Genomic DNA, 20189 nt, shown 5'->3' with positions numbered 1-20189 from the left:
GTCAGATCAGTGCTATATGGAAAACTTTTATTTGACAGGTAGATGACAGGAAGAAATCTCTCCAAAATACGAGAAATAAGTATAAAATCTTTATGTGAGATTAGTATAATCTTTTGTTCTTCTATATATATGAGTTGTTCATTTTCTTTTCAAGATCATTTTACGTAATAAATTTGAATAAGGAAAAGTGAAGGCAGTTTGAATAGTGACATGTTTTGTTCAAATAAGAGTAGTTTGCTTAAGATTTTTATATATAACTTAAATATAATGTGTATGTGTGTGATATGATATAAATATACAATGTAAATTTCTGACATTTTATTTAATATTCAATGTTTTTATAATAGTAAACTAAATGTATAGATCCACATACTATACATTGAGAATATACTAAAACTAAGTAGCATCATAGTAAACCATAACTTAATAGGATATGATATGTGGCCTATAATAGAATGAACAGGACCGTAATGTCTTTAACTCATAAATACAGATAAAATTATTCTTATTTATTGTAAATACTAACTTATTGTACATGGTGTTATCTGATGAAATGATGTGTTTCCATGACAAGAAGAGGGAATAAAAACAAGTATTGTCAAAATCTATCATTCCCAAATTATCTAGACTATTTTGTTATTACCTTTTTCATATCTGAGAAATATGAGTAAAGAGATAGTCTAAATCTCATTATACATATGATTATATATCATTATTATAATTCATACATGCTATCTCATATATATACACACATATACATCTATATGCATGTGTTATAATTATCACAGTCAAATTAGTTTTCTTACATATCAAAATGACAGTTTGTAGATTTGCAGTTTGCATGAATTAATGTATGAAAAATAAGAAAGTTTATAATCATTTAGGATTCTTGTTAAAATATATGTCTAGATGTAACCAAACCTCTGCTGTGTTTTCAGATATGAAAGTGGAGTGAACAGTGAAAGCTTGGGGAGTTGTCAAAGAAAAATTACTTCTCTTCAGACACATTTTCATCTCAAGCTTCCTCAAAGGGCTTCACCTCAGAATCTTTTCAGTTCTCTGTGTATAACAGACAAATCTTTTCCTTAAATAAGTTGGGTTACCCTGCTTGGACATATATGATCATTTTGGGTATTCTCTGTTACTTTTTCTCCTTTACGTAAGTCTCAAAATTAGTAAGAATTTTCCAGTGAAAGCAGTAATATTACTACTTAATTTTAAAGATTTACATTGGTATCATGATAATAAGTATGTGCTTAGTGGCTCAATGTTACCCAGAAATAAAGCATTGTATTTTCATAGAGGAAAAAAATCAAAGCATATATGAAGGAAAATATCTGGTTCATTTCCTCATAGAACTTAGGTCTTCAAAATGCATTCTAGAGACAGAAAATAACCTCCAAAATAGTGGAAAATTAGGGTAAGTCTGTTTTACATAGATGATTTTTTATGGAATCTAATCCATAGTAAGATTTAATGAGAAAGACATAAGCAAAAAAGACTTTAGTGTACTAAATTTTGTTGCAAATGTATTTAAAAATATTTTACTCAATATACAGTTTATATGCTATCAACATCACTCTTACTCTATGTGATCAAGAATTGGTTGATTATTTACATTTAGGTAATTTCAGTTCACACACCAAAAACTTACTGTTATAAATTAATACTATAAAATTGCGCTTACCTTACACAGAAAGTTGATCTTAAAACCCAGAGACTGGGCATTCCTTGAGCCTGAGTTCATGTAGTTTCCAACCAGAAGAATCAACTCTAAGAGTCTGTTAAAGCTTTCACTTTTCTTCAGTTCTTCACACGCAAGAGTTACTGCTATGATGCTTGGTTTGATGTTGTTGACATGTTCTTCAAAGGTGAGTTTGAAAAGGATGCTTGTGAGACGAGGCCGTAACATATTCACAGTGCTCATCTGTAAGATAAGGAATCTCTATGAGAACATCTTTTTATAATGTTCTTTCATCTCTTTATTGGGGACAAATTCATAGACAATATTCCAAGTTCACACACACACACACAACACACACACACACACACACACACACACACACACAGAGAGAGAGAGAGAGAGAGAGAGAGAGAGAGAGAGAGAGAGAGAGAGAATTCACTCTGACATTTAAAATATACTGGTTTTGTTTGGTTTAAACTTTCCAAGGAATATTTAAGTTAAGTTTTAAAAAATCAACAGAGGTCAAATTTGTTAAACAAGAAACAGAATCATGATTATAACCTAAATAAAACATAAATAAGAGTAAACAGTTTCTACATGTTAGTTGCAAAGTCTTTGATCATTTATAACTTACAAATGGACAATATTTGTTCCTGAGATGAAGTAGGAAAACTTACATTTATGAAACTGAGTTAAGTGCAAAGCTCAGCATATATAGAGGGTGTACATGATGGTCCAAATATAATTGGAATTTTTCCAAAGAAACTATGTGCCAGTATAGTGTTATAGTCAGAGGGTTAATAAGGGATGAATCATTTCATATTTTTGAGCTTATGGTTTATATTCATAAAATTTGGCGAATATTGAAATATGTCCTAAAGATTTAACCTGCATGTCTGATGTCAGGGTTAATAATATATTATTCAAAATTTACATGTTGGTTTTATTCAAAACAGTTCAATTTGTGTTTTAATTATATTTTTCTCAGAGTACTGATGCACATTTCAAATTCTCTTTGGTATAACTCCAATAATAATTATTTTGAGCTTTGAATTTCCTTTAGCTCCAAACTGTTCAATTAGTTTACATTTACCAAATAAAATCAGAGAAAAGGATGGGTGGAGACTAGGCACCCAGGAGTGTTTTTGGTACACCCAATGACTAGAAATTATTACACAAGCTAATTATACTCAATTATGTAGGTGGGGATTAGTCTCTTATATTCACATGCTGAGTACAGACTAGGCACTGAGATATCTCCAAGCAGCATGAAATTCACTGAAAGCATGAACAAAAGTCCTTTTGTTCTAAACATGTCCTCATTTGGTAGCCAAAGTTGGTTTTCAACTTTTAATCCTTCTATCTCAGTCTTCTTGGAGCTCCATATGCAATTGCAACAGGGAGGAACTGCTTCAAAACGTAGTACCCTTCTATTGTACCTTGTTATGTCCCATGTGATTAGGTTTCAAGTACATGTTCTCTAGCTGTTGGCATAATTTTGGAGAGTTGTACTACCTTTAGCAGTGTGACTGAGCTGGGAAAAGTGAATCACTGAGTACAGCATTTGGGAGGGTGAAACTGTCACGCCTTTGCTTCCTGGTGTACTGTGGTGTTGACAGCCATTGCTACATACACTCAACCATCACTAACTGATCCGTCCTGGCATGCCTTCCCCAGCTGTGATGGACTTAAATCTGAAAACATAAGCCAAATGACCTTTGCCTCCCTTTAATCACTTCTGTAAATTAGTATGTCATGTTTATGAGAAATGTACATATTATACCTTCAAAAGGTACAGATGGATTCCTGGGTAAACAATGGTGGCTATATTAGTGAAGCAGCCCACTTCTCAGACTCTCCTTTGATAATAACTTGCCTATTAACTGTGGGTATCTTTCTCTCTATATATGAACAATTAACATCTATGAATTCTATTGTTTCATGCCCTTTCCAGGCAGATATATATTATATGGAGCAAACAATACCCTGCTACAGTATTGATAAAGCTCTCATCACATTGGACTATTTTGCTTAAAGTACACACATTTCCCTCATGTTTCTTCACTACTCTCTTGGCAAATGCTAAGCACACTACCTATTTTAAGATGCTTACATATATCTGGAAAATGTGAGACAGACATGTGAAAAGAACTGCATGTAATAAAGCAGACAGAATTCTAGATAGGCAAAGAGGTATTAAGTTCAAGAGATGTTTTCTGGAAGAATAAAACGTTTAAACGTAACTGCAATATTTAACAAAAGCTTATCCATAGAGAAAATAAATAACACTAGTGTTTCAGGGTGTTCACATACATGTAAAGAGAACACACAGGAAAGAGACCTGAAGAAAATAACAGAGAGAAGTTATATGAGAACTGGTTTATGGGTATGAGGAGTGTTATACAAGAAACAGTGTACATAGTCCATGTAAAATAAGTAAGACTTGAAGCTAATCACATTAACATATGTCCCTAGCATATACAAGTCCCTGTGTGTATACGTGTAGAAAATCAAGTTCCTGTATGTATTATTATGTCACATTTTTTTCTGTCTCCAAATCCCTCTGACATGATTTCTTCTTTCAATTTATTCAAAACTGCCCTGTTATACTGCTCTGGATGTGTAATCATATACATTTATGGAACCGTCCACTATATTAACTACTTTCTTGATTTTTGAGCAAATATTGGACCAAAAACAGCTTAAGGAAGAGAGGGCTATCTTGGAGAAAAGTTGAGGGTATATCATTCATCATAATAAGAACGGGATGGTAGTGGGAACAGTATGTGTTTGGCCACATTGTATTTACAGACTGTTGAGAGCAATGCCCTTGAAGCCCTCCATTTTTGATGTTATTATTATGGTTAGAATTAAGTATGACTGGGCTCATGGAAAATCCCCAGCCAGCTGCAGACGACTAATACAAATCTGGTGGTCAAAATGAATAATAATATGATGCATCAAGATACCCAATGTGATGACCTGTAACCTTTCTGAAAAACCAACATCCTGTGGACTAATAATATGACAAACCTGTGACCTTTCTGACAACCTGTCAACATCAGCCTATTCCCTGACCACACGAATATTGTGTCCTTGGCCTGTGTAAATGTTTCTTACTTCCCCTGTCCCTTTGTTACCCATGTTATGGTATAAATTCAGCCTTGGGGAAAAATAAAATTGTCGCCTTGATCAGACTGTTGTCTTGGCGTCCTTCTTCGCGTCTCTTGTCCCCCATTCTCTTCCAGGCACCCTCAGACCCATTTCTTACAACAGACAGGAAGTATAAAGACAAGAATGCTGATGCTCATCTGTGGTTTTCCTCTTTTTTATTTTATTCAGTCTTGTACCCTAGTTTAATGGATAATTTCATCTACATTCAGGGTGGATTCTCAGCTTCTAGTCAACGTCTCTACATCTTGTTGGAATGTGCAGAGATCCTACAGGAACCAATCTACTAAAATCAACAAGAAATATGAACTTTAGCAAGATATGCATAAGCTTGTGTCTTATTTGGGTGCTAATAACACATATATACGTTTATATTTTATTGTCCTGATTCTATATTTCACTTCATAGCATACAACCTCAGAGTATGAATTTGATTTTCTTCATTTTTAATATTGCCTTCAGCAGATATAGTATAGCTAACAATTATATTTTAGTAAGAATAGTTATAGCAATAAGAGCAGTTAACATTTATTGAGGATTTTCTGTCAGACATTATTCTGCATGAATGATTTAATTCTCCAAAACATCCCAGGAAAAGTGTGTTGTCATTGCACTACAACTATGTATGTGTGATGCTTTGAATGAGAAATACCCCCATAGGCAAAGGTAGTTAACACCTATTCCCTCATCAGAAAAGCTGTTTTGGCAGGCTTATTAAATGCTGAAAAAATTACATCACTAGGGCCAGAGTTTATGTGTTTATAGTCTCACCTCACTTCCTGTTCATTTTGTCTACTTCATAATTGTGGGTGTTTATGTGTGCTCTCAGCTCCCTGCTCCTGCCTCTCTCTACCACTTGATTAAAAAAAAACTTTAGAAGTTGAAGTAGGCATTGTTATAGAATTGGTTGTGTTTCATTGTTGGCTAAATCAAGGACTAAGAGAGACAGCAGAGGCAGATAGGGTACAGTTTAGTAATAATATTAGTGAAACATAATTTTGTGCATGAAATAACCTGGTTATTTTTTAGATCTTCATTTTTCAAATCTGGAAATTTAAGAAAATTATTGTGATTATTTTTCTAAGTTGTAGGAAGGTAGAATGAAAGATATTAGTTGCAAATATAAACATATGAATATATTACCTGTTACTCTGGATTTTGTTATTATCATTAAAGTGAGTTTGGTGATTTTATGTGCTAATACTGCATATTTTATTTTTATTTATTTATTTCCATTTTTAAAAAATTGGGCATTTTTATTTATATTTCAAATGTTATTCCCCTTCCCAGTTTCCTGTCCATCAGCCCCCTAGCTCATCTTCTCCCCTTCTACATGGGTGTTCCCCTCCCCATCTGACCCCCAATACTGTCTTCCCCCCAGCAATCCCCTGCACTGGGGGGTCCAGCCTTGGCAGGACCAAGGGTTCCCCCTTCCATTGGTGGCCGATCAAGGCTATTCACTGCTACTTATTCAATACTGCATATTTTTACTAATGAAGACACTATTTGCTTCTGCTTATTAAGATTTTCAATGTTAGACTAAAATTGTAGTTACTACCATTGTTCATGCAATACTGCATATCAACAGTCTTTGGCCACATTATTTAACTAAAGCTCTATCTATCTATCTATCTATCTATCTATCTATCTATCTATCTAATCTATCTATCTGTATATATTGTTTCTATATAATATACTATACTTTATTATGTTATTTATATAATAGTTAAATGCCATAACTGATTTATCTAAAGCCTCCACCTGTGACCCTCTAAATATTCTCATTGGTGATGAAAATGATACATTTATTACAAGGGAATAATATGGTATTACAATAGTATTTATCAAAATTTTGAAATAGAGTTGAATTTGATTATGATATGAATAGATGCTTTGGAAGAAAAAAATCACTGAGAAGGCAAGTACAAGGAATGGAATGTAGAAAAGGCAAATATTGTACCTTGATAATCACCTAGTAGAAGGTCTTGCATATATTAGATAATTGAATATTTGCTGACATATTAATACTCCTTAGATGAATTACAAATCCCAGATTTTTTCCAGGAAAGACAGATTGTACAGTGAATGAAAATAAGAATGGATGATAGTTCACTTTTCCCAAATAATGACATCAGTTATGATGTCAAACATGAAATAAAAAGGAATTACATTTGTATAATAGCTAGTATTAGTTGGTAATCTGTCATTAGTCAGTCTGACTTAGGAAGAAACTGGAAACTACAGCACAGACTTAGCTGCCTTTGACTTAGCAAAATTTTGTTCATTTACTAACCACATATACCAAAGTTTAACATGTGACAGATGATGATAAATGATAGTTGATTAAAAATATATGAATATATTCATTTGCACAAACTGGAACCACTAGTACATTAAGAATATGCATAGAAGATAAAATCTAGGGATGGTGGTCAGCTGGCCCAAAATTACAGTGGAAGGGAGGTAGAAACAGAAGTTCAAAGTTACCTTCAGCTACAAAGCAAGTTCATGTCCAGCCTTGGCTACATGAGTTTCTATATGGAAAATATGCATAAATACAAAGGAGGCACAACAGGAATGGTGTAGAGAAGGCTAAAGTCTTACAGAACACTATTACTATTTGGCACTAGGTGGTTAGTCCTAGAAATAATACTTAGACCCAATGCAATGTGTTTTAAGCTTAGGGTTTAAGAGACATTTATAAAAAATTCCTAGACAAACAAGAATCAAATATCTATACTATCCATGACCATGACATGAGTTGCCAAGGAAGATACAGGGCTTTTCACTTTTACAGTAGTGAACCCCACCTCCAGTTTCATAGATTTATAGTTATGTAACTAAGTGTAAAGTCAGCTAATATTTCTAAGCAAAATGTCTTCATTACATTATTCACACATGTTCCATGGCACATGAAATAGATATTGTATGGAACATATCCGTTGTCTCAATAGATACCATTTACACACAGGAAAATAACTGTTGCTCTTAGCTTTATCTCCTTTATTAATCCTTATACATTTCTAGCAAGAACGACACAGGGTCTTAATGTGTCTGCCAAACATGAGATAATTGAGTAATGTGTGTCAGTGGTAGTGAATGAAGAATGTGGCTCATTAGCCACTGGGTATACTGAAAATATCATGCTCCATTTTTCATCCACAATATGTATAATATAGATTTCTGATTTCCTTAAAGAAAATCAAGAGATTATAGAGAAAGTGGTGTCATTTGAGGGTATCTCTATCCATCACTTACTACCTCTAGAACACATCAACAGGATTGTTTAAATCTTAAGTGTGAACACTCAGACCAATATGTACTGATGGACAAAAGTTAAACTGCCATCAGAGGATTTTGCTGTTTAAAGGAACAATAGGAAAAAAATAAAGGAGCAATACGGATAGTCATGCTTACAAATAATAAGGAGCACTGAGCTACATCCCCAGCCACATATACAACTATTAAAAGGCTCATGTCTTATAAAGGCACTTGAGTGTTCCTAAGTGATGAAAGTAAATAAGGCAGAAACTCTGCTGAAATGTATGTTTTGTTTGTTGTTGAGGTCCCTCACAGCATTTTAGTTGACTGGCATCCTTTATTTTATAATTCATTCCTTGAAGTGATGTGGGATGCTGACCAGGGTGTTGTATTATGTAGGGGATTTATTTGTGTTGCAAGTTACTTATCTATCAAATCACATCAAGTGACTCTCATTCTGTCAGCTTATGTGCACTATATTAAAAAAAAGTGCATTGACAGCTTTAGAGAGAGGACTACAAGTAGGTTATTTCCCCAAAGAGTTAGGCACAGTTTCATTTATATAATTTGAATTGTATACACTTCATAGCTATAAAGCTAGTGAAATAAATCTAATAGCAAAACATCACAAGAATGCACAGAGAAAGAAAAGAAGCAGTAGTGCTGAAAATAATGGATGAATGGGAAGAAGGGCGTGCAACATTTAGGGTCATTCACATCACCTGTTATAAAGGTCTATCGTATCTGAATAAAACTGAAACTTTAGCACTTTGAAATTAACAGATTTTGATCCAGTTATTATATGGATATCAAGAGGTAGTCATTACTGAGGCATTATTCATTGAATTTACAAAAGGTTCATTCTTAAATTACTATAGTAAACAGGAGGAATCCAGGATGGATTTCTGTTACTGTTCACAGTAAAATTCAGAGGCAATGACTGAAAATATTCTGTCTGGAATTATAGAGATAAAGCAGATACATCTGGGATCCTCTGTTAAATGAATAATTTTCTTATCTTCTAACACACAATAATTTCTTCAAGGGCAGGAACTCTTTTATTCATTGCTTTACTCCCTGCACTAAATCCAGTACTTGGAGAAAATAATCAATACAAAATTCCTGGTGTAGGTAGAAATAAAGGAAACGTCTGCACGTTAGCTGCCATGAGAGATGAGGACCATGGTTAATCTGTGAATTGAAGCTTTAAAAATAGTGTTGAAAACGGACTCTACATCAGAAAAATAATGATGTGCTGATAGAGAATATTTCCCCAAAGATAGTGATGTGTGGAAATTATGCATTGAGAAACATCTACTCATCTTTAGTACGGAACAGAACACAATAACAATGTCTGCCCCCAAAGACACTCTAAACTCAGAGGAATCACACAGACAAGTTGAATAAGAATTTCAAAATATTCTTGTGAAAACACCTACTTGAGGCCTATTAATATGACTATTAAAACTACTGTGAAGCTGTGCTGTTCTATTAGGAAATTAGACACACAAGGGGATAAATAAGATGGTGAAATTTTGATATTTTAAAATGTAATCATTTATAAAATTGATTGATAACCATTGAACTACACTGAATATTATATTTTCAGGTGTTTTAATTTTGCAATGTTTTATTATAAAAGGTGACTGCAATAAACAATTCTATCATGAGAATGGATTATTATGAGAAGTTGATGAAATGACAGGTAATATAAATACAGGGATTTGAGAATGACTCCTGGTGAATTTTCTTTCAATTAATCAAAAATTATTAAGTCGCCCTTTCCTCAGATAAAATTACCCACATCTAAAAGTGAGAGTTGGCATTCACATGTACAGACAAATGAAAGCAGAAACAATGGAACCTTCTCGCTAAAACACTAAACTGAGGGATTGCAAGCAAGAGGAAAAGAAATGTGATTTTTTTCCTAATGAATATAAAAAAACCCAGAAAATGATGTAATATTAACAAAACTTACAACTTTTGTTCTAAAGTAATTGCTTTTGATATTATAAAGAAGGGGGAAGGTTTTTTGTTCTTCTTCTTTTTTTTTTAACCAGTCTCCTTTTTTTACCTGGTTAAGCTTTATTTAACGTGGTCTGAAAGCTCTCTTTTGAGTCTTCAAAACAATTAAAGCAAAAAGAGCTTATACTTGTAGTTCTAACACTCCTTTTGCCTTTTTATATTTGTGCAGAAGAAGTAAGAAAAAAATCATTGTTCTGTCAGTAATATCACATAATCTGTTCTGTTCATTAATGATTTACAACTACGAGGCTATCAAAACATCTTTTCTCCCCCTAGATTATAGCTTGAGAATGTTTTTAATTGAAAAATATGGGTAATTTTGAAGTCAGAAAAACAAAAGTACTGATTACTAACAGAACTAATTATTGCCTTCTTTCCTCATAAGACATGCTAGTTTAATAGATATACACAGTATGGGTCTCCATCCCCAGTGCAAGACAAGTGGGAATTTCCATAGCTCTGAGGTTTGAGAACAGCTGAGCTGCAAACACACTCAGAAGCATCTAAAAGCTCCAGCTGGGGGTTCTGACTGTCAGAGCTTTCAAAGATCTGTACTTTTCTTCCAGTAAAGGTATAGCACATAATTACAATGGATGTACCAAATTCAATTCCGTGGGAGGTAGGGTGAAGGACAAGTCAGTGGGAAGCAATGCAGCTAATCTATTCCTTTAAAGATGAAGATTATTGATCACAGAAGGTGGAGGAAGTAGCATGTCCCTCTTCCTAGGAGGTCTGCCTTCATACAGAGGGAAGATCTCCTGCTTGATACTGTTTGTTTGTTTCTGCTTAATCCCCTCCTCTGCTTTTTTTTTTTTTCTCCTAGTTGATTACAGGTGATTATATGCAAGCCCAAGGTTGTGACAGTTTAGAAAAACAAAAGGTTAGAGAAGCTCAAAACACAAGGCCTGATTCAGATAAGCTTTATTTTCTATCCTTGAAAACATATCCACCACTTTTGTAATTTTTATTGCTTTTTAAAGGTAGTTGTATTTTAATCCATGTCAAAGAAGTAATCTCATGTATGGCACCCATCCTACCCTAGCTGATGAGAGTCCATTTTTATCTAGGGAGTTGTATATTAGTGGGAATTCTATAGTGTAGTGGGCAAGGGGTATTGAAATAAAAGCAAGAATGAATTTCTCACTGTGTAACAAAGCAAGACAAGAAAAAAATCCACTGAAAGTGGTTAAATCTGTCACTGTTAGAAAGTGACATATGAACTGAGAGTAATACAGGAGAGGAAAGAGTCCACTTGAATATGGATCTAGGCAAACATATTTAACAATAATCTGATAGGTACATATCATGAGTGAAATCAATATGGTTCCCTACTTATGGAAATTATAATCGAAGAGAACATATTAAACTAATAACCTCAAAAATAAAGTACTAAATTATTACTTTCTAAAAAGGAATTTTAAATTGGATATTTTTTATTTACATTTCAAATGTTATTCCATTTTTCAGTTTCACAGACTAAACCCCTTATCCTATCCCCTTCCCCTTCTTCTGTAAGAGTGTTCCCCTCCCCATCTACCCTCACTTCCCACCCAACCCCGCATTTCACATTCCCCTACACTGTCTGGGGGTCAAACCTTGGCAGGACCAAGGACTTCTCCTCCTATTGGTACCCAGCAAGGCCATCCTCTACTACATATGCAGCTGGAGCCATGGGTCTGTCCATGTATAGTCTTTGGGTAGTGGTTTAGTCCCTGGAAGCTCTGGTTGGTTGGCATTGTTGTTCTTATGGGGTTGCAAGACCCTTCAGCTCTTTCAATCCTTTCTCTAATTCCTCCAAGAGGGGTCTTGTTCTCAGTTCAATGGTTTGCTGCTAGCATTTACCTCTGTATTTGACATGCTCTGGCTGAGCCTCTCAGGAGACATCTATTCACAGGAGGGGATATGGAGACAAAGTTTGGAGCATTGACTCAAGGAACACCCATTCAGAGCCTGCCCCATATGTGGCCCATACATATACAGCCACTAAACTAGATAAGATTGATGAAGCTAAGAAGTGCAGGCTGACAGGAACCGGTATAGAAAGGAATTTTAAATGGAAGTTCTGAGAGTTTAAGAGATAAACCTACCTTTCACAGTTGGGCCAGTGGCATAATTACTATGAAAGGCAAGTTTAAGCTAAAATTTAAAGAATGAGTTTCAAAATGGTTGGTAAGGACTGGAAACCAGAGGTGATAGGACATGGAAAGATTCTGAGAAGAAAGAATAAGTTCACACCCACAACAAATAAAATCCAATATGTCTGGGTACAGTGAGCTCAGTCCACACTAAAGGTTATTACCTAAAGCTAAGGAAGGTTGGCAGATGTGAAGACAAAATGGGCCTGTGAGGTTCAGATCAGTTAATACTCTGGCTAAGGATATGTCTCAGTGGGTTAACTGCTATATGAATGGAAGGACCTTAGTTCAGTCAACAATGCCCATGGAAAGACCCTGAGGCATGTATTCATAACCTCGGCAAATGGGAGAGTAGAGAAAGTCACTGATGATGCCAGCATGTGGGAAATCTGTGCTCATTTTGGGGGCAACAACAGCATTATTCCAAGGACAACACTGAATAGGTTCAGACTTGGTTACTGGAGTCCATAAGTCAAGATGAAAGAATAGGTGATACAAAGACAAAGAAACTTTGGAAGTAGAACAGAAACCGGAGGTCCACAAATGCTTTTGTCATGTCATTAGCAAGAAAGAATTAATGGTAAATGAAAAGAATCGAAAGTCTGACAGAAGAAGAAATGTAAAAAAGAAGGAGAATGTGGAGATTGAACCGTATGTTCTGAAGTCAGGGAAACACTGAAGGGTTTTAGTACTGAAATAATAAATATGAATTTTTAAGAATATACTATGTAATATTGGCAATGGGTGAAGAAAGCTGAGGCCAGGGCCTTTATCAAGATGAGGATTCTCTTGCTATTGAGAAGGATTCTATTTTCCAATGCTCTCCTAGCATTGGGGAGCTGATATAAATCAAAGAGCTAAATAGGATGATAGTATATTTTCACAGAGCTAATTAAATTTGATAATATTTTAGTGCATGCTTTACTTTTCTACACTTTTAAAGTATCTCCCTCATAGTTTTGTATGAAATATTGCTTATAATTCAAAAATATTTACTGCCTATTTTACAGAGACATATAAATTTAAAAGACTAGGGTTATTATTCATTACTTTTAATTATTAGGGTTATTATTATATAATTAAGAATATATTCTTTAAGAAGAGTGTGCCTAAACTTTGGTAAGTCTGAATTAATATTCTTTGGCAATTTACATAGTGTAAACTGCCTAGTAATAATCATGGTTCCCTCTGATCATACCTCCCTCATCAGACATACAGCAAAATACAGGGAGAGTAAAGAGAGAGACTAGGACAATTCATGTACACACAGTCTTAAATATTTATGATAATGTGGATAAACAAGAAATCTCTTCCATTTTCTATTTTTGCCTTTAGTACAGAAGGTATATTGCTTTTTATGATCCCCCTCCCCCAATTTCATTTCCTCAGTGAGGTACCAAGGATATTCCTCCTGAAGGACTTGCTTGACAAACTAATACATCTTCTTAGATAAACTGCACTGAGGGAAAAATGGTTTCTGAGAAACTGTGTAGTGTACCTACTGTAAAACTCATAACCATCAGGATGCAGCTGAAATCTCAGATAGTGTATAGCCCTGCTTCAATTATGAGATGGATTTGAGCTGCTTAGGTTTCAAGTGTGGACTTGGGGCTACAAATTTTATTATTTAGCACTCTGGTAAAGTGCAACTAGTTAATAAATAATACAGAACCAATTCAGTTGACTAATAGATCTGGTTTAAAATAAGAGAAATATGCTCCCTAGGTCCATTATATGTTCTACTTGATCCCAAATATGCTTGCCTAATTTCCTTTCCAAAGATTTGACAAATCTTTCTACCTTAAGGTAGGCAATAGTATGCCCTAGAATAAAAGAACTATAAGTATGAAAAAGCATTTACTGTATATGCTAAAAAGAAAATACTCAATCCCATCTGAGGGACATAAGAACAAGAGTTTAAAATTGCAAAGTAGGAAATCAGATTAATTCTAATGCAATTATTTTGAAACATTATGCAAAAGTTTGGATGAATCTTCCTAGATACTATTTGAAAAACAGGTCCAATGACATTTTTTAAAAAATTTACCTTTGCTTAAAAATGTAAAACCATTTGGAAGCCAGAATAAACAAGAAGCCATAAAGAAAATGCTCACTCTTATAGGAAATAAATCTGTCCTGAATGCCTGAATCATAATAAAAAATTCCTTTAGCAGTTAGAAATTTAGCTGGACGGTAGAATGCTCACATGGAAAACACAAGGCTGTGGGTTTAGTTCTCAGCTCTGGAAAAAAATAGTTTTATTCAAAGAAACTAAAATTCCAATGCCCTTTATACTCTCTTTTCTGGTTTATTATTTGAATAGCAGGTTGTGGTATTTTAGGAGATATGACTATACCCTTTATAAATAGTCATTATTTTGGCACTTCATATGATTGGGATAAGGAAAATGATTGAAGGACCTGAGGTATCTTTATAAATTATTTGTCCTAACAGAAATAACACATTGAAAGCTCTTAATTGATTAATAATTCAAGAACATTTGAAAATACTTGTGATTTTCTCACAAAATTTATATAATAAAAGCAGTTTCTATTATTTTTTATTTCTGTAGATATTATTCTCTTGTTTCAAAGTTTTCAGGGAGTTAAATTCTAACATTCAAACCTGAGGTCAGTACAATACAGCATACCAGTTTGTATATATTAATATCATTAAATATTACCACTGATTCCTTGTTATATGTTGGAGCATCTTTTGGGTATAACTGGGTCCTCAGGTAGAACTATTTCTAATTTTCTGAGGAACCTCCAAACTGATTTCCAGAGTGGTTGTACCAGCTTGTAATCCCATCAGAAATGGAGGAGTGTTCCTCTTTCTCCACATCCTATCCAGCATCTGCTGTCATCTGAGTTTTTTATCTTAGCCATTCTGACTGGTGTGAGGTGGAGTCTCAAGGTCATTTTTTAAAAACATTTATTTATTTAATGTATATATAAGTACACTGCAACTGTCTTCAGACACACCAGAAGAGGGCATCAGATTCCATTATAGATGGTTGTGAGCCACCATGTGGTTGCTGGGAATTGAACTCAGGACCTCTAGAAGAGCAGTCGGAGAGTTTAACCTCTGAGCCATCTCTCCAGCCCCTCAAGGTTATTTTTGATGTGCATTTCCCTGATGAGTAAGGATGTTGAACATTTCTTTAACTGCTTTACGGCAGTTGGAGATTCCTTAGTTGATAATTCTCTGTTTTAGCTCATACCCCATTTTCAATAGGGTTATTTTGTTCTCTGGAGTCTAAATTCTTGAGTTCTTTATATATTTTGGATTTTAGCCCTCTATTAGATGTAGGGTTCATAAGTCTGCAGGTTGCTGTTTTGCCCTGATGACAGTGTCCTTTGCCTTACAGAAGCTTTTCAATTTTATGATGTCCCATTTGTCAACCCACTATGTTCATAGTGGCCTTACTTATAATAGGAAGAAGTTGGAAACAAGCCCTATGTTCCTCAGCAGAGAAATGGTTACAGAAAATGCGGTTCATTTACACACTGGAGTACTACTCTGCTACTAAAAACAATGACTTCTTGAAATTTGCAGGATAATGGATGGAACTTGAAAATACCATGCTGAGTGAGGTAAACCAGTCACAAAACAAAATACATGGTATGTAATCACTGATAGTGATATTAGCCAATAAAACAAACAAACAAACAAAAAGCTCTGAATACCCACGATACAACTCAACAAAGTACAACTCCCAGACCATAAGAAAGCAAAGAAAGAAGATCATACCAAAGTGTGGATGCTACAGTACTACTCAGAAAGGGAAAGAAAATAATCATAGGAATTGCAGGGAAAGAGGGATCTGGGAGGAAGAGAGGAAGAGGAGGAGGAAAAAAAGAGGGAATAGTTCAGATACAGGAGGAGATTGGGGAGAAGTATGGCGCATCAGGAATTTGAAAGGAACATTGGGGAAGGGAGGACTGGGGCTAACCACTAGAAAGTCCAAGATGCCAGGGACCCAAGAGGTTTCCAGGACACAACAGGGAGAACATTAGCTAAAATATCCAACAATAGAGAGATAGAGCTTATAGAGATTATATCTAATGCACAGACATGGCCCCTAGTTGAGATATGGGGCCACTCACCTACCTCAAAAATATTAATCTGGAATTCCCCCTGTCAAAAGGAATTACAGGGACAAAGAGTAGAGCAGAGACTGAAGAAAAGGCCATCTAGAGACTACCATCTAGGGATCCATCCCATCTGCAGACACCAAACCCAGACACTATTTTTAACACCAAGAAGCTCTTGCTGACAGGAGCCTGTTAAAGCTGTCCCCTGAGAGGCCTTGCCAGAGCCTGACGAATATAGATGCAGATGTTTGCAGCCAACTATCTGACTGAGCAAGGGGAGTCCAATGGAGGAGTTAGAGAAAGGACTGAAGGAGCTAAAGGGGTTTGCAACCCCATCGGAAGAACAACATCAACCAATAACTAAACCACCAACAAAAGAGCACTCATGGAGGGGCCTATGGCTCCAGTTGGACATGTAGTAGAGGACTGCTTTATCAGGCATAAATAGGGGAGGAGCCCCTCGATACTGTGGAGGCTCCTTGACCCAGGACAGGGGAATACTGGGAGGCTCACCGGTGGATAGGTGGGAGAGCACCCTCATAGAAGCAAGGGATAGAGTGTTTGTAGAGGAGAAATTGGGAATCGGAATAACATTGGAAATATAAATAAATAAAATAACCATTAAAAATGAAGAAAAATATACAGATTATGCGATGATGTTTTGACATACTATATGAATGTCGAAAGTAACCTACTAACTTTTTAATGCTATAGGTAAAGATTTATTTCTAAGTCAATAATATATTTAATTATACAGTTATAAGGTAAAAGACATCAACTAATATATTCCTTTGTTCATGAGAAGTGTATTCATAGGAGTTTGGGATCAGTACATACCACAACACCAAACTGCTCAGGCTCACAGAGATCATCATATTCGTTCTTAAGCTGTGCTAGTTCTCTGAGTACATTCTGCTCAGGAAGATATTTCACAAGATTCTAAAAAGAAAAATATAAAATGTTAGTTGTTATTCATTAAATTGTTAAGCATTCCTAGACAATTCAAATAATCATATTTGTAAATCAACCCTTTAAATTAGAAAAAAATGTGTAAACTAGGTCTGAAAGGAAGGTGTGTCAATATATTAGAGACCCATACATTCCATCATAGCTATATATCCCCACATAAGATAAACTAGAATGAGAAATTAATTTTTACACAAAAGAAAAAAATAGACCTAAAAAGAAATGGAAAATCTGCATATACTGGTAAATAAAAGACAAAGTCACAAATCACAAAGTTAAAATAAAAAAAAAATGCAAGGACTTTATGGATTCAATGAGGAATTATTTAAAATAATTAAGCTGTACAAAATAATTTTTCTCAAGTAGTTTAAAAGAATAAAGAGGAAGAATTATTGGATAACTTAGCATTTGATACCAATAGTAGTCAAAGCAGCCAAAGAAAGGAAAACCATCAATAATACTAAAGACTGCTGACAACTTCCTTATTTATTATGTGTGTAGTGATTAGAACATTCAATACTATGGTGCCAGTGAGTGATCAAACAGGCATGATTGAATCATTTCTTTTGTTTCTTTCTTTTTTTTTCTTTCTGTCCTTTTATTTTTTATCTTTATTAACTTGAGTATTTCTTATTTACATTTCGGTTGTTATTCCCCTTCCCGGTTTCCAGGCCAACATCCCCCTATCACCTACCCCTCCCCTTTTAGATAGGCTTCCCCTCCACATCCTCCCCCCATAACCACCCTCCCCCCAACACTCTCGTTCACTGGGGGTTCAGTCTTAGCAGGACCCAGGGCTTCCCCTTCCACTGGTGCTCTTACTAGGCTATTCATTGCTACCTATGAGGTCAGAGTCCAGGGTCAGTCCATGTATAGTCTTTAGGTAGTGGCTTAGTCCCTGGAAGCTCTGGTTGCTTGACATTGTTGTACATATGGGGTCTCAAGCCCCTTCAAGCTCTTCCAGTCCTTCCTCTGATTCCACCAACGGGGGTCCCATTCTCAGTTCAGTGGTTTGCTGCTGGCATTCGCCTCTGTGTTTGCTGTATTCTGGCTGTGTCTCTCAGGAGAGATCTACATCCAGTTCCTGTCAGTCTGCACTTCTTTGCTTCATCCATCTTGTCTAATTGGGTGGCTGTATATGTATGGGCCACATGTGGGGCAGGCTCTGAATGGGTTTTCCTTCTGTCTCTGTTTTAATCTTTGCCTCTCTCTTCCCTGCCAAGGGTATTCTTGTTCCCTTTTTAAAGGAGTGAAGCATTCGCATTTTGATCATCCGTCTTGAGATTCATGTGTTCTGTGCATCTAGGGTAATTCAAGCATTTGGGCTAATTTCCACTTATCAGTGAGTTCACACCATCTGTATTTTTCTGTGATTGGGTTACCTCACTCAGGATGATATTTTCCAGTTCCATCCTTTGGCCATGAATTTCATAAAGTCATTGTTTTTGATAGCTGAGTAATATTCCATTGTGTAGATGTACCACATTTTCTGTATCCATTCCTCTGTTGAAGGGCATCTGGGTTCTTTCCAGCTTCTGGCTATTATAAATAAGGCTGCGATGAACATAGTGGAGCACGTGTCTTTTTTATATGTTGGGGCATCTTTTGGGTATATGCCCAAGAGAGGTATAGCTGGATCCTCAGGTAGTTCAATGTCCAATTTTCTGAGGAACCTCCAGACTGATTTCCAGAATGGTTGTACCAGTCTGCAATCCCACCAACAATGGAGGAGTGTTCCACTTTCTCCACATGCTCGCCAGCATTTGCTGTCACCTGAGTTTCTGATCATAGCCGTTCTCATTGGTGTGAGGTGAAATCTCAAGGTTGTTTTGATTTGCATTTCCCTTATGACTAAAGACGTTGAACATTTCTTTAGGTGTTTCTCAGCCATTCGGCATTCCTCAGCTGTGAATTCTTTGTTTAGCTCTGAACCCCATTTTTTAATAGGGTTATTTGTCTCCCTGCAGTCTAACTTCCTGAGTTCTTTGTATATTTTGGATATAAGGCCTCTATCTGTTGTAGGATTGGTAAAGATCTTTTCCCAATCTGTTGATTCTCGTTTTGTCCTAACAACAGTGTCCTTTGCCTTACAGAAGCTTTGCAGTTTTATGAGATCCCATTCGTCGATTCTTGACCTTAGAGAATTAGCCATTGGTGGTTTGTTCAGGAAATTTTCTCCAGTGCCCATGTGTTCGAGATGCTTCCCCAATTTTTCTTCTATTAGTTTAAGTGTATCTGGTTTGATGTGGAGGTCCTTGATCTACTTGGACTTAAGCTTGGATGATAAGCATGGATCGATCTGCATTCTTCTACATGGTGACCTCCAGTTGAACCAGCACCATTTGCTGAAAATGCTATCTTTTTTCCATTGGATGCTTTGGCTGCTTTGTCAAAAATCAAGTGACCATAGGTGTATGGGTTCATTTCTGGATCTTTAATTCTATTCCATTGGTCTATCTGTCTATCTCTGTACCAATAGCATGCAGTTTTTATCACTATTGCTCTGTAATACTGCTTGAGTTCAGGGATAGTGATTTCCCCAGAAGTCCTTTTATTGTTGAGGATAGTTTTATCTATCCTGGGTTTTTTGTTATTCCAGATGAATTTGCAAATTATTCTAACTCTCTGAAGAATTGGATTGGTATTTTGATGGGGACTGCATTGAATCTGTAAATCGCTTTTGGTAAAATGGCCATTTTTATTATATTAATCCTGCCAATCCATGAGCATGGGAGATCTTTCCATCTTCTGAGATCTTCTTCAATATCTTTCTTCAGAGGCTTTTCATTTCTGATTTTGTTAATTTGGACACACTTTCTGTGTCCTCTCGTTAGTCTGGCTAAGGGTTTA

The 20189-nt window shown here is 35.5% G+C and overlaps 1 protein-coding gene across 6 annotated transcripts in view; it reads right to left on the bottom strand.

Moving 5' to 3' along the window:
• Positions 1-20189, bottom strand: part of Diaph2 (diaphanous-related formin 2) — an 827546-nt gene that overhangs the window by 442976 nt on the left and 364381 nt on the right. For all 6 annotated transcript variants that reach the window (XM_039100253.2, XM_063280011.1, XM_063280012.1 and 3 more), the window contains 2 exons: positions 17211-17312; positions 1688-1927 (listed from right to left, as the gene is read on the bottom strand). In XM_039100253.2, coding sequence (XP_038956181.1) covers positions 1688-1927; positions 17211-17312 — 342 coding nt within the window. The remainder of the gene's footprint in view (positions 1-1687; positions 1928-17210; positions 17313-20189) is intronic.

Source organism: Rattus norvegicus, chromosome X (assembly GCF_036323735.1).
Source record: "Rattus norvegicus strain BN/NHsdMcwi chromosome X, GRCr8, whole genome shotgun sequence".
Classification (NCBI taxonomy): domain Eukaryota; kingdom Metazoa; phylum Chordata; class Mammalia; order Rodentia; family Muridae; genus Rattus; species Rattus norvegicus.
This window is presented reverse-complemented; position numbering and strand designations above follow the sequence as displayed.